Raw genomic sequence first — 15,519 nt, forward strand, 5'->3', positions numbered from 1 at the left:
TTGATTGATTGATTGATTGATTGATTTATGTGTGTGCAGTCTGTTTTAAAACTGTTTTTAAAAATTTTAAAAAATAACAACCCTTGGAAGTACAAGAAGACATCAGAAAAGTATGAATTGAATTTGGGTTATGGCAGGGGTTCTCAGACTGGGTCCACAGATGCTGTTGGACTTCAACTCCCATAATCCTGTGAGTTGAAATTCAGCAGCATCTGTGCACCCAAGTTTGAGAACCTCTGGGTTATGGGAATTGTCAGAAAGGGAGGGCATGATTAGACACAAGAGTGAGGGACCTGCACAAGAAACGGAATATTTCCCTGGCATGCTGAAGCTACTGTTTGCACTACTTGGGAGTTTTCCAGCATACATGAACAACATGCAGGCTAGAAATTTGCTGTAAACTTGCGGTGATCCTTTTAAATCAGTGCTATTTTGCACCAAGCTTGGCACTAGAGGTGAGATTCTGTTCTGAATTCTACATGTGTTAGAGTTACAGGAAACAAAATCCTTTGAATTATCTTTTTCTCTCTCTCCCTGATTTATATATAGTTGGTTAGGGTTATATAGATGGTTAGTCACTTACCCTAGCAACTTACCAAATTCAGGGACACTTATTTAAAAAAATGGGGCAAAATGCCTGTTAATAGGAGGGCTCATCTGTTGCAAGGACTTAAGGGAAGTGCAGAACTTCTTTACACAATGTGTAGTTAAACTGTAGAATTCGCTGCCACCAAATGTGGTGATAGTGGCCAATTTAGATGGCTTTAAAAGAGGATGAGGAAAGTTCATGGAGGATAGGGCTATCAGTGGCTACTAGCCTAGATAGCTGTATACAGTATTTCCACAGGATCAGAGGGGACATGCCCATGAACACCAGGTGCTAGGGAACCCCAGTGGGAGGGATGGACACCCTCTTTCCCCTGCTCACAGGCTTCCCTGATATACAGGAGGACCTTGATATTTGTGGGGGTTCTGTTCCACAGTTGTACCACAGATATGGAAACTGAATATCAATACGTTAAAATCAATGTATTTGCGGAGGTTAGGTTCCTGCTCTGCTGAAAATGCTTCAAAATTACTAAAATTGGCAGATTTTTTGGGGGGTGGGAACCGGGGGAGGATCTCCTTATTGTACTTTGCTGCTCCCCCCTAAGTTGCGCTGTGAGCCCGGAATGCCCACAGATCGGCTGAAAATCGCTGTTTTTTTTTTTTTTTTTTTAAGGACGGGAGCCATTTTGTGGCTCCAATGAACAAAATGGCAGCCGGAAATGACCTCCGCAGTCATTTCTGGCCACCTCTGATCTGTGGATAAGTCGATGCCCCCCCCCCCGCTTTTTTCTACATATGCTGAGGTCGGGTGCCTTTCCCCCAACTGTGAATCCATCGATAATGAATCCGGATAATGATAACGAGGTCCTTCTGTACCTGGTTGGCCACTGAGTGAGGCAGGATGCTGGTCTAGATGGGCCTTTGGCCTGATCCAGCGGGGCTTTTCTTATGTTCAGTACATGCCAGGTTTTGCCCTCTTGTCCTTAGGAGCAGCATCTTGCAAAAGCTGTCAGAATTATGGTTTCTATACCATAGAAATGGAAGGGCAACCTTGCACTCTGCTATTGCTGCAAATTTCTGGAGGAGGCAAGCTGGCTTATCTGCCGTTACGGACCTCATTGAGGAACCCCTGAAAAGCAAATGAGGAACTCTTCGTGTTTCTTGGAACAAAGTTCAATAGAGCCCCTGGTGGCGCAGTGGTAAAACTGCCGCCCTGTAACCAGAAGGTTACAAGTTCGATCCTGACCAGGGGCTCAAGGTTGACTCAGCCTTCCATCCTTCCGAGGTCGGTAAAATGAGTACCCAGAATGTTGGGGGGCAATATGCTAAATCATTGTAAACTGCTTAGAGAGCTTCGGCTATAGAGCGGTATATAAATGTAAGTGCTATTGCTATTGCTATTGCTATTGAGCTACTCAAAGGAGCTTCTGCTATTTTAAACACTGCACGGCATAAAACCAAATCTGAGTTGCCTTTCAGCTCTTAGTCATCTTGCCTTTCATAGTTTCCGTGCTTGAGGATGACTGTTTACTTTCTTTTAACTTCTGTTCTGACTTTTGCCAGTTCCTCTGGTATCACATTTTCTGAAGGCCTCTGCTTTCCCCTTGCCCCGTCTTTGACCCTCTTTACACTTTCTTTCCTGCAAAAATCTGTTTTCCACTTTGATTAAAAAGTGACAGAAAAAAATGGCCTTCCGAGCTATGGTGGGCCAGAGAAGGGAGAAATATATTTAGGGACTCCAGAGCCTGTCCTGAGTTATCTGTCAGTCTGGAATGGTTATTCCCCACCATAATATACACATTCTCTTCATCTGGGGTAATGGTCTGACCCAGGCGGCTTGGTAGTTGCACACAGTCTATTTGGAATACTCCCCAGAATATTCTGTATGTGGTGAGGCCGTAGCTCAGAGGCAGATCATCTTTGCATGCAAAAGGTCCTAGGTTGGATCCCTGGCAGCATCTCCAGGTAGGGCTGGGAAAGACACCTGCCTGGAACCTTGAAGAGCTGCTGCCAGCCAGTGTAGACAGTACTGAGCTAGATGGTCCAGGACTCTGACTTGGTATAGGGTGCCTTCTGCTGTTCCCATGTTCCACTTAGGGGTAGATGTACAAGAGTTCCTCTGCAGGCACATTGAAATGGGAAAAGCTCCCTAAAGGCAGAAAGCTTGCAAGTGTTTAAGAAATCAGATGAAACCGCTAAAACTTGAGACTACTATAAAATGGCCAGTTGCAAGATTTTTATTTAAGTAAAGCTCTGGCATTTATTTTCAGTCAAGCAGCTGGACTTGGGTCTTGGTGCCAGGCATCCTAGGAAAGTAAAGTAATCCCAGAAAGGTAATCACCCTAGGTTTTTGTTTGTTTTTAAACCCAGGCACCTGTGTGTGATCTCTGATTCAGAAGACGTAGCTGCTCCGTTTTACGGCTAAACCTACCTCTGCTTCACTCTTGTTGTCCTCACTCTTCCAAATAGTTAATAAATTTCCCAGGTGGGCAATGATGACTTGCAATGATAAGCCAGGACTAATTCTGGGACTGATACACGGGACCCCTTCTTTAATCACCATCCCCTGCAGACTTGGAATTGTACCAGAGCAAATTTCAGTGTTGTTGTTTTTAAACAAGAAAAAAAAATTAAGTATGTAAGAGAACAAAAGGGACAATAATCCATAAAAACAGAATAAAATATTTTTATCGTTTTAACTAGTTTATTTATTATGAAGCTCTGAAGCTCTTATCCAGCTTCATAAGTGCTTTTCTAGGATAAGTATTAAAATATCCCACATCACCTGCCTTTGGGTCATTTCTGACTATAAGATCTGGACTTTAATTTGTTCCCTCTTTAGTCTATCTCTCTGTGTATGCCTTTGTTAAAGGCACAAAATGCATGCAGCTATATTGTATTGGATCAGCAATTGTTTCAAGATGCAGATATTTTATCAGGTGTGTTGAGATTAGTGGCACCCCCACCCCCCCGCTCAATTTTTGATGCTCTTAGCCAGTGCAAAATTGCTAGCAAAGAAAAGTATTGTTGCTGGTTTAGTTTGTGATGAGTCTGTGAGCCCGAGTAGCCAATGCCTTTGGGACCGGTGTTTACTTATTATTTGGCTACTTGTTAATGTAGGAGCCAACCCTGAGGCGAGATGGGATGGGGTAACAACCGATTGGTCAACAGAACTTGTTCTCTTGCAAGTCATTAGTCTGTTGCCCTATGCGGGTTTCTGGTGTTGGAGACCTGCAACAGATGAAAGGTTCTGTTGTCATCTTGCTGAACTTCTGAGGAGGTATTGTGGTCTCCCCGTTTTCTGTTCTGGGGGACCTCTGCGTATGTGCGTGTGTAATGGGGCTGACCGTGATGGCTGAAGATTGTGGCATTTGGTTTTCTTACACAGGGAAGTTTGCCAGGAGCGTGTTATGACCAGTATTCCAGGATCTACCTTGTTTTTCAGTAACTTTTGATACTTGTCAAGAAATAGGTAGCCCACAGAGACTCAATGGAAAGATTATAAGGCAGTTTAATATTGCACAAGCCTTTGTGTGTGACTACTCTCTTTGTCTGAGTTGCTACAGGAGAAACACAGGAGAGCAGGCAACTGAAATTGGAGCATGAAAACATTCTAAGATGCTTAAAGGGGTGGGTTAAAATATATCATCCAGTAACAGAGGAAGCTGCCTTCTACCGAGTCAGACCACTGGCTCATCTAGCTCAGTATTGTCTACACGGACTGGCAGTGGCTTCTCTGCCAGGAGTTACAGGTTACAAGATTACAGGCAGGAGTCTCTCTCAGCCCTATCTTGGAGATGCAGCCAGGGAGGGAACTGGGAACCTTCTACATGCAAGTACAGTTCTTATACTGTGACAAGAAACCATAGTCTCTGTTCAGTCCTTGTGTAATACCATCAGACTTCCTGATAAATTCCTGTCCTGCTATTTCCCAGTCCATACAATGCAATGCATAGTTGCTCTAGTCGCTGCCGGTGCTGAAGACGGGCTGGTGCTAAAAGTTAGGCCAAACTGGAAGTCAGTAGGCTGGTTGCAGAAACCTAGAGTGCTGCTCTCCCAGTTCCTGAGGAAAGTGCCTTGGTGGGTCTCAGCAGACCCGCGGGTGGGGTAGGTGGACTTTGCTCCTTCCCATGGTATGTAGTCTCTAGCAGTCACATTTGTCTGTGTACAGTTCCTGGTGCTGCTGTTGATCAACAAAGCCGTATCTTTGTTGATATGGATATGGTAGCGCTGGAAAAGGTCCAGGAAATGGTAACCAGAGTAATTGGGGTCCTGCAGCACCTTCCAGAGAAACATAGGAAGCTGCCTTAGATGGAGTCAGAATCTTGGTCCATCTAGCTCAGTCTATCCTGACTGGCAGCAGCTCTCCAAAGTTTCAGCCGGGATTCAAACCTGGGACCTTCTGCGTGCCAAGCAGGTGCTCTCCCACTGAGCCTATGGCCCCTGCAAACAACAACAACAACAACAACAAGCTTAAGCTTTTTTGTTAAGAAAAAGGATGACTAAGGGCTTATAAAATTATGATAGACATTTGAAAAATTATGCATTGTGTGGAGAAGGTGGACAGAGAAGCTTTCCTCCCTGCCCCATCACACCAATGATGACGGCTATATGCTATCTTCAGGTTTGGGGCAGTGCGTTCCTGAATGCCAGTTGCTAGGAAGCAGTAGCACCTCCTGTCTTTGTGTTCTTGTGAGCTTTCCGTAGGCATGTGGGAGACCGGATGCTGGATTAATGGACCCTTGGTCTTTCCTTAGCCCCTTGAATTGCGTGGGCCCTGTATTCCTTGGGGCCACACCCAGCCTCCTCTGCTACTGCGATTTTGAACCTCCGTCAAGAGCAACCTCTTGAGGAGAGCATCCGTGTGCCAAGTTCAAGACCACAGAGGCGCAGAGGCAAGTGTGCTCAGAGCTTGTCCACATACAAGATTGTAAGCCGATGTTACAGGAAATATTTTTAGCTTGGTGTTTAAAATGTTGCTCGTACTCAGTTTGTTACATGTGTATGTAGCCCTTTCTCTTGTGAGATTTTATTTGTTTATTTATTTGTTTATATTTATTTATTTAACATATTTCTATACTGCCCAAAACTCACGTCTCTGGGTGGTTCACAACAAGCAAACAAACAAAAAATGAAAACATTATTTAAAATAAATTTTGGGGAAGTAGGTGCACATGAGATTCTTAGTTTATCCTCACAACCATTCTTTGAGGAGGATTAATTAGTGATTTGCCTGAGGCAGTGGTTCCCAACCTGGGTTCCTCCAGATGTTGCTGAACTACAACTCCCATCATCCCCAATGACAATTAATTGTATTCCCAGGTTGGGAACCACTGGCCTAACGCCATAGGGATGTAACACGTCCCACTAAATCCACAAATTTAGGCTTGGCTCACTAGCCAGCCATTGTCTGTGGCCGCCACCAATCCCATCTCTTCTCTTGGTTCCTTTTCTGGCCCAAAGTCAGAGGTCTAAGGAGAGAAGTGGGTCTTCTGTCATTTGCACGGAGATGGTAAGAAACAGTGGGAGACCTCTCTTTCTGCCCAGAAAGGATCCTGCTGTTTCTTACATTTTAAAAAATGGAAATGATATCTCCAGGGAAGAGAGAGCTGTGTGGTACTGGGTGTCCTGCTCGCCAGAGGAGGGAGGCACTTGCCGCGGGAGAGCTGGCCAGTGGATTTGAAGATGTCTGGTGACTGATACTGTACCAGGGGATTGCATGTTGCCACCTACCCTCTACCAGTGTTCGTTGTTACATCTGACCTTTGTTAACCCTGGTAAATGTGAACCTAGGGCTGCTTCTGAATCCGGATTTAATTAAGGTTCTGAAAGTGAGTTTAAGAGCTCCTTGGGTCCATTGTAACCAGGCTAAACACATAACAGTGACCCCAGACAAATGGGAACAGGGAAAATTGAATGCAAAAGGATGAAGCAAGAGAAGGGGTACAAAATTCCACACCGTAATCCCTTTTAACCTTAGTGAGTTCATAGCAAAGCAGGGGCTTGTATCTGGGTTTCCTGGGCTACGCTGTCATGGTTCTGGGCCCCGGAACCCTGCAGATGGGGGTATGCAGTCCAGAGGAAGAAACAGAATGGGAAGTATCAGTGACTAGGTGACCCTGTGCTTCAGGGACCCCCCACATGGGGTGAAATGGGGGTTCCCCAACCAGCACCCCTTCCAAAACTGACAGCACTGCCTTGCCAACGTCCCTCAAGTTGGAGGAACCCTCTGAGGATCTCCTGGTCACGGCAGAGCCCCCACCTCCAGCACCACCAGAGCAAACAAGAGTCGGCAAGGCTCTTTAGAGTAGACCATCAAGGAATGCCTATGGGAGGGGCGGGTCACCTGGCCTTAGCAGTAGGCTATAAAACCCAGCAGTCCTTTGAGAGACACCGCTGGAACAACACCCCCTGCTGCAGTGCCTAGTTCCTGGTCTGGACCTTCTGCTGCGGAAGCGGTCCATTGTATCTAGGATCCTGTGTCTTTTGAAGTTAAGGAGATTGTGGTACAGCCTGGTTCTACCCTGGCTCTCACTGTGAGCAGTTATTTCCTGGCCTCATTCAGCACTGGGAATGGGGCTGGATATCAATCCAAAATAAAGACATAAAACTGCTGTGAAAAAACAAACAATAGTCGTAGATCTTCTTACCCCCTCAGGTTCATGGCTGCCTGCTTGGGTATGTACTTCTGTGAATAAATACAGCGGAAAGCAGTGTGTTAAATAAATGACGAGCCTTGTCCAGGAAACTGCCTGAGGGGCCCTGGCTTTGTTAAAGATGTGCAAAATAATGCTTTAAATAAAAATACAGAACAAACCAAAACCAAATCGCTGTGGAGTCTGGCTTTTCTCATGTGTCAAGTGGCTAAGGGCCTAGCAGCTGCTCTTTCCCCAGCCCTTCATCCACCAAGTCCCTTTGCCCTTTTTACAAACGTGAATGTTTAAGTGTTGAAGTTGCCTGTGATTTGGGGCTTCGCTGGATCATCCCTCCCTCCCTCCCCATTTTCTTAACAACTCTCTGCTCTCAGGCCAGCTTATCACTCTTCATCTGCCTGACAAGCTTTCATCCCAGACTGAGGGGGAGAGGAAGCAGATGCTGGGTCCCAGTGATAAGAAAGAACAGAAGCAGGCCACCTTGCTGGGAACTCATGTATATTTAAGGGATGGGGAAGGGGAGGGGGTTAACCTTTCATTTTCACATGAAACTTTATGGAAACAAGGCAGCTTCCTGTTCTTTCCCCACCAAGGCAAAATCACTTTTCACTCGAAACAGACTGGAGAGAGTTGCTTGCTCTTTGAAGAACTGAAACCAGCTGGACATCAGCTGGCTTCAAGTGTCCAAACTGATTCCCAATAGAAGTTGTATCTCTTCTTTCAACAGGGATTCCTAAAAAATGAAAAAGACAATGCTTTGCTGTCTGCCATCGAAGAGTCCAGGAAACGGGTAAGTTGCAGAAGCGTGTTTGGATCTTGAAAGTGATATGCCCAATCCTGGAGGTTTCACCATAGAGTTCTGGTGAATTAATTAACAGAATGAATGTGCGCTGCAGAATTATCAGAGGGCTGTTATCCGAGTATGCCTTTCCCTACAGGTATGAAGGTCTCTCTAGAGTCTTTAAAATTCTGACATGTGTCAAAAAACCCTGCAAAGTCCTATCTTCAAGCCTTCAGATTTAATAAAAGGGTGTAGACAAATGAGGATGCCATTGGGTAATACCCATGAGCCCTGTTTGCTTGACCAAGCAGGGAATGTTGAAGGTGATAGTGACGGTGATGTGGCACGTGCATTGGCTGTATGCAGAAGAGCCAATATCACCACAGAGGCCAAGGGTGGAACTTCCTGCTGTGTCCCTCTTTTGATGACTTAGGCAGGGCTAAGATCAGTTGGGCTAATCAGAGATTGAGACAGGAGACTTGCTGCAGTGTTACGAGTTTGGATCTTGGCTAGTCTACCTTTTGGCTCTTAAGTGCCAAATGTCACATTGGGCCGGTACAGATTATACTGTCCCAGGACACATGGTAAGAAAAGGATTGAACTGAGAGTAATATCAATGGAGATAATATCAATGGAGAAGGTCCTGGTATGTCCATTTATTGCTGGGGTTCATCTGAATGTCCCCTGTACACGTGCTCCAGTCATCTGTTTCAGTCCAATTGGTATCTACCAGGTGCAGACATTGGGGTCCAGGGGACAAAGATGCAAGCTTCCTCATTTCTTTGCCTGCTCCAGGAACTTATCTTGCCGGGGATGCAAAACCACAGCCCTCGCCTTGCAGTCAGCAACCGCTGCTGCCTTTCCACAGCCACGATTACTTGTCCATGTTGCAACACAGAGTCCTGTTTCTTGCACTGATAGACAGCAGGCCGTGCATGTTGGTGTGTTGTACAAGAGTGCCATCATATTTTCACAAATGTATTGAGGTTGGGGTTGATCCCTATCTCAGAAGAAACACATTCACTTGCCAGTAGGTTAAAAAAGATCTTGCTCTTCATTTGTGAACTGCAGGAAAGGCCTGCGGGACTAACAAAAGACATGCCAATGTCATCCCTTCTCAGGCTCAGTGGCTACCTAAAGCTCTGTATTTTTAAAAACAGAAGTTGATCCATCAAAAATAAATCACCTTAGATAGGTGTAAGCCAGAGGCATTTAGGGGAGTTTGAGTCCGGCCTTAGCTTGTACAGGAAAACGTGAATCAGACCCTGCAAAGCAATCCAAGTAGAGTTTATTTTGTGCTTAGATGTTTTTGGTTGTTTGGCCAATTACACTTTTCAACTTCCCTCTGTATAGAAACTTTGATTGTTATTAGATGCATTCGTTTTGGAAATTGACTCGGGAATTAATTGTTTGTTATAGTGAAAGAGCACCACACCTGAGCAAAAACACCTTTGCTAGGACTAGGAGTATATATGTATGTATGTTTGGTGTGTGTTTGTGTGTCTGTCTGTGTATGCAGAGCACTTAAACTGGGAATCCCAAAATAGTAGGTAGACAGCTCACAAACCTTCTACCAGCGGGTGATTCAGGATTAAACAAAGGCAGTGCCACATCTATGCATATCCAGTAAGGCTGACTGCTTTGTAGGCATTGCTGGCTCCCAAAATGGAGTTTTGCTTTTTAAAATGGAGGCGAACAATGTTACGCTGGCCAACCCTTAGTATTTATGGCTGGCATGAGTCAGATTTATTGTGAGCTACAGTTTAATCAATCATAAATGTAAAAATCTCCAGCTTGGTTGTATGGAAAATAGCCGCTGTCTGCAATGTAGGTGTAACAACATGAAATTGTTCAGAAGAATAAAAGATCTCCCACCTCAGCTATATATGAGCACATTAATTAAACCTTTTAGTCTCAAATATTTGTGCCTTTTATAATTCCTGTTAATATTTTATTGCATTTGACTATGTCTTCATGTACTGTAATGAGTCGGGCAAAAATTACACATCCAACTAAAATAGTTCTGAGACACTGATATGCACTCAGAATCTGGAATCTGCAAAGAATTCACTGTGTGTGTCTGTGTCTCTGTGTATTCAAGGACAAAAAACCTGGCCTATAACAGGTAGGGTCCAGATGTAAGTTGCTTATGACTAAGCACCACTGAATTAAATGAGACAAATTAATCAAGACTGACTCAAGTCCCATTAGTTTCAATGGGAATTAGTTCTGACTAATTTAGCCTGGATCCTCCTATTTCCCCCCCTTATGCTTCATTAATAAGAGCGGTGGTGAGTAGCTTCATGTGACGTTTGTCCTTCAGCTCTGCATATGTCCGATGGATCCGTGTTTCTGTATTAATCTCCTTTCCCCTAGACCTTTGCAGTGGCTGAAGAGTATCATCGAGAATCGATGCTGGTCGAGTGGGAACAGGTGAAGCAAAGGATCCTGCACACCCTGCTGGCTTCCGGAGAAGATGCCCTGGACTTTACGCAGGAAAATGAGGTATCCTGGGGCCTGTTCCACTTAGATATCTAAAAATATGAATTCACACCAACCAGCCAATTCTTTACCTTTGGATTCCAAGCAGTGATCAGGGCTGTATGTCCTCAACATTTAGAAACAAAACAAAAACTGCCAAAAGCAGTTTTACGCACCAGAAAAAGAAAGGAAAGAAAACAAGTTGTTCTAGTAAGAACGAATCAGCCTACTTTCCTTCCACTGTCTCTGCAACTGGACTAAATGTGGTTCAAATCAAGGTCCACAAGTTAGATCTCTTGCACCTCAAATGTTCATGTGTCCGCCATCTTGGATTGGTGTGGATAAATATCATTACAAGCTACACCATTGAGATGTCTCTGTGTGTCACTCACTACAACTGTACCACATTTGGTTCAAACTGGTTAGAAGGTCCTCAAGTTAGTGCACTTGTGCCTCAAAAGTTTGCACGTACACCATTTGGATGACATCATCACAAACTACAACATTGGGGCATCCCTATGTGTGCATACATGTGTAGGAAATTTGGTTCAAATCGGTTAGACTGTCCACAAGTTAGTGCATTTGTGCCTCAAAATTTTATGTGTCCGCCATCTTGAATTGGGGTGGATGACATCATCACAATCTACGCTGTTGATGTGTCCCTATGTGTCCCTACAGCTGTAGCAAATTTGGTTCAAATTGGTTAAGCGGTTCACAAGTTAGCCCACTTGTGCCTCAAGTATTCATGCGTCCACCATCTTGTATTGGGGTAGATGACATCATCACAAACTATGTAGTTGAGGTGTCCCTCTGCGTCCTACAGCTGCATCAAATTTGGTTCAAATCGGTTAAGCGGTTCACAAGTTAGCCTACTTGCTCCTCAAACGTTTACACGTCCACCTTCTTGAATTGGTGTGGACAACATCATCACAAGCTATGCCATTGAGGTGTCAGTGTGTGTCACTCACTGCAACTGTACTTAATTTGGTTCCCACAAATTAGCCCACTTGCACCTCAGATGTTCACATGGCCGCCATCTTGAACTGGAGTGGATGACATTATCACACACCATGCCATTAGGGCATCCCTATGTGTCCCTACATCTGTAGCAAATTTGGTTTAAATCGGTTAGGCAGTTCACAAGTTATCCCATTTGTGCCTCAAAACTTTACGTGTCCGCCATCTTGGATTGGGGTGGATGGCATCATCACAAACTATGCCAATGAGGTGTCCCTATGTGTCCCTACAACTACACCCAATTTGGTTCATATTGGTCCAGGCGTTGCAAAGTTGATAGTGGGACACACACACACACAGAGCCAGGTGATCTCATAAGCCTGCTGGAAAGTAGACTAAAAAGAGAGCTGAATTCTGCAACCTGTAAAAAGTGTGCATAGTTTTTCTTGTTTGCCTAGTTCTTCAGTTTTGCATAATTTATTGTGATGTTGCTAGTCATGAGAGAGGGAAGGGCCCTAGGTAAAGTGTGCGGTCGAGTCGGTGTTGACTCCTGGCAACCACAGAGCCCTGTGGTTGTCTTTGGTAGAATACATGAGGGGTTGACCATGGCCTTTTCCTGGGCAGTATGAGATGATCGCTGCTGCCCGATATAGGTGTTTCCCATAGTCTCGGAAACTTACCAGGGGAATTCGAACTGGCAACCTCTGGTTGCCATTTCCCTGCTGTGCCATTAGGTTGCTTGGAAGGACACTAGAAACTTGCTTTGAGAGAGAGAGAGAGAGAGCGAGAGAGAGAGAGAGAGAGAGAGAGAGCAGAGATCCTCAGAATATTGAATCCTGCACCCAATATTACTTACCTGAATTTATCGGTGCTTCTACTGTATTGCAGCATACACATTCCTGTCTCTTGGTGTTTCTTCGCACTTGTCCTAGGAGTTCCCTTTGCTCCCTCTTTTTAATTTCCTGTGAACATGACATTTGTTGGATAAAGTGTGGAATTCTAAAGCTCCTTTTTTCTAAATTGCCTGTGTTGATTGGCTGGGATCCGTATTGAGATTTGGAAATAATTCAATGTTGTTAAGGAAGATGCTAGGGGGAAAACTCCTGCCTGCCTACATTCCCCACCCCCTTAAGGCAGGGGTTCTCAAACTTGGGTCCCCAGATGTCGTTGGACTACAACTCCCATCATCCCCAACCACAACAGCCAAAGTCTGCTTTTTGGGGCTTTTGGCCGTTGTGGCTGGGAATGATGGGAGTTGTAGTCCAACAACATCTGGGGACCCAAGTTTGAGAACCCCTACCTTAAGACACTGATAGTTGTAAGCACATTTTCTTTGTCAGCACCCTCCCTGTGGACCATGTGTTGATAACTTACTGTTAAGCCCCAGCAGGCACTCCAGTTTTTCAGGAACTGGAATGTGAATGCAGTGTACTGGAAACTTGCAGAGTTCACTCGCTGCTCTACTGTTGGAGAGCTTTATACACTTAGCAGCTTATTCTGATAGGTTGAGACTGCTTCTGGGGGGTGTTTGGAACTTCAAATTCAGAGCTCTTGTGTGAACTGAAATGTCAAAGTTTGTCATCCTAGCATTAAGTGGTATACAGTCCTGATCAGAGACATTGAAATCTCAAAGGAAGAAACCCTAACCGGCATTGACAGGGATGTCCTTTGATAGGCTTCACGAATGGGTTAAAAGACAGGATGCGATCTATCATTCGCCAGTGCTCTGCTGTCTTCTGCGGAGACTGCATAACATTTGTGTGTCACTTTGAGAGCATTAGAAACCCTTGATCTGTTGTTCTGTTCCCAGCCTTGAAATCAAAGGCCTGGGAGATTTGGTGCATCTGCTGCGTTAAAAGCCAGTTGCTCCATCAAAGGTTGCACTGTAGCCTTGTTCCGGCAAAAGATTGTGTGTGCGGGAGTAAGAACAAGAGGCAGACATACTCAGCCTTCAGAATATAATAGGGTCTTAATTGATACCTCTGAAGATGCAGTCTCAGCTGAAAGGCAGTGATCCAAACGCAGCAGGAAGCAGGTCATCCAGGAAGTCAAGTTTTGGGGCTGGTGAATCATACCAACACGTTGCTTGCAGAAACAAGACCAATTAGCAGGCAGTGCTTTCTGGTTCAAAGAAGCCAGCCTGCAGATTCCCGCCTCTGGGAGGTTTTTACAGTCCTCAGTTCCCTAAGGACATGCTGTCTGTTGAAAGGGAAGATGGCATGAGTTATCTTGAGCCTAACACTGTGTTCTGAGAGTGTTCAGGTCAAGAAGCCTGTTCAGGTTGGGTCCACTGCTCCCCGCCCCGCTCCCTTCTTGCCTTCTGCCTGTGTTTGCTGCTCCTCTCCTTCATTGTGAAAATTTGCTGCCACACAGTCTGGACCTACAACCACTAAGGCACCCAGCAGCTCTGCCATAATGCTTTTCTCCCTTGGACGCATTACGTCTCCGTGCCTCTCCAGGACTCCTGGCTATATGCTGAGCCAAAATGGCGGCATTCCTGCCCCCTCTGCCCGATACATCCCAAAATGTCAAGGCAAATGGCCAAGCCAACTGGAGCTTCGCCGAAACATCTGCCAAGGTTTTTGCTCAGGAATGTTTGCATGAATAATGCATCTTTTGGGCGCCTGGGGTCTGCAACAAGTGAGACATTAACAAATCCTAGCACTGAAAATGGTTCATACGGGTGTAGAGGATCTTGCAGTTTCTCATTCCAATATTGAACAAACTTGCATCTAAACATATTTATTTCATCCTCCAACAAAACTAGATTGGTTAGAATATATTTGGAACATGATATTTTTGTTAAAACTTACATATTATAAACACTTCCAAAGAGGTTTATAATATGTAAGTTTTAACAAAAATATGTTCCAGATATATTCTAACCAATCTAGTTTTGTTGGAGATGATACAATTTTCCATGCATTTGCAGTACAGATTTTTGATGCTGTTAATAGATAAGTGATCATTTCTACATTTGTTTGCAATATTTCTTCTCTTGTATATCCAAAAAGAATGATCTTGGGACAAGAAAATTCTGTTAGGAAGCTAAATAACCTTTTACTTGTCTTGCTTTATATTGCTCTGGCACAAAAAATGCATGTGCCACGATCTGGCTGTATTTCCAGGCTCTTGACAGATTTTCATGAGGCTGTTCACCAAATATATTTCTCTCTCAGCTCTTCTGTTTTGCCCTGCCTGTGTCTTGTGAGTCCAAATTGAGTGATCTCTTCTATTTTGCAGAATCTAGATCATTGTGATTTCCCCTTTGTGCCACCCATGGACTGGTTCAAAGTTGGACAACAACATTATTTGATGTTGAGCACTTTAATAACCGTCTCTAGGAATTGTATCCCACATCAGCAAGACTACGCAACTGTTTCTGAGAAAGAGCAGTTGATGTTTGAAACACATCAGGAAATGATTTAATAAATTATTTATCAATATTTAATCAGCATCTTTGGGAATTCTTTCCCCAACTGCCCACTTCTCTTGGCTTTTTTGTGCTGCATCATTTTCCTCCTCCTCCTTTCTTTTCCTGGCCTGTAATGTTCGCCTCATATGAGATGAGCGTTACAGTTCTGAAAGGCTTTTCTCTGGCTTGAATTAAAATCCAAGTCCGAAAAGAGCAAGCCCTCTTTCCCTACCCACTTACCTTCCTTACAGCTCAGGTGCCTGTGGTGGTACAAAGGTAAAAATTGTGGTCTCTCTTCTGCCACTAGCCTTTGGCATACTGCTATGGCTGCATGCCAGCCCTGCTCGGAAACAGAGTTTCCCCTCCGTATACATGAGGCAGCATTATAATGAAATAAGCACCACATGAAACTGATGCGATATTGCCAGTGCCTGACTTTATCATGTCATGTTGGTGACCTTATCATGTCCAAAGCTGTGAGGTTTGGAACTGAAGGCACTATGAACTCAGCAATCCATGTGCCTCTGTGCTGCTGCCTCCGCATAAACCCATGCTCCAGAAAGGCTGATGGAAACTCAGGAACTGTCATAGCATGTCATCTCAGAGGTCTGTCTGTTCCATGACCTTTTCTAACAGCTTGTCAGAATCGAGTGCTTAGAGGAAAGCTTCAGAAACCAAAACCC

General features: G+C 44.6%; 1 protein-coding gene across 6 annotated transcripts in view; it reads left to right on the forward strand.

Moving 5' to 3' along the window:
- The window catches only part of NUP93 (nucleoporin 93), a 105,481-nt gene that overhangs the window by 59,220 nt on the left and 30,742 nt on the right, over positions 1–15,519 (forward strand). For all 6 annotated transcript variants that reach the window (XM_053271100.1, XM_053271099.1, XM_053271102.1 and 3 more), the window contains 2 exons: positions 7,930–7,992; positions 10,360–10,488. In XM_053271100.1, coding sequence (XP_053127075.1) covers positions 7,930–7,992; positions 10,360–10,488 — 192 coding nt within the window. The remainder of the gene's footprint in view (positions 1–7,929; positions 7,993–10,359; positions 10,489–15,519) is intronic.

The sequence above is a fragment of the Hemicordylus capensis genome, chromosome 9 (genome assembly GCF_027244095.1).
Source record: "Hemicordylus capensis ecotype Gifberg chromosome 9, rHemCap1.1.pri, whole genome shotgun sequence".
Taxonomy (NCBI): Eukaryota; Metazoa; Chordata; class Lepidosauria; order Squamata; family Cordylidae; genus Hemicordylus; species Hemicordylus capensis.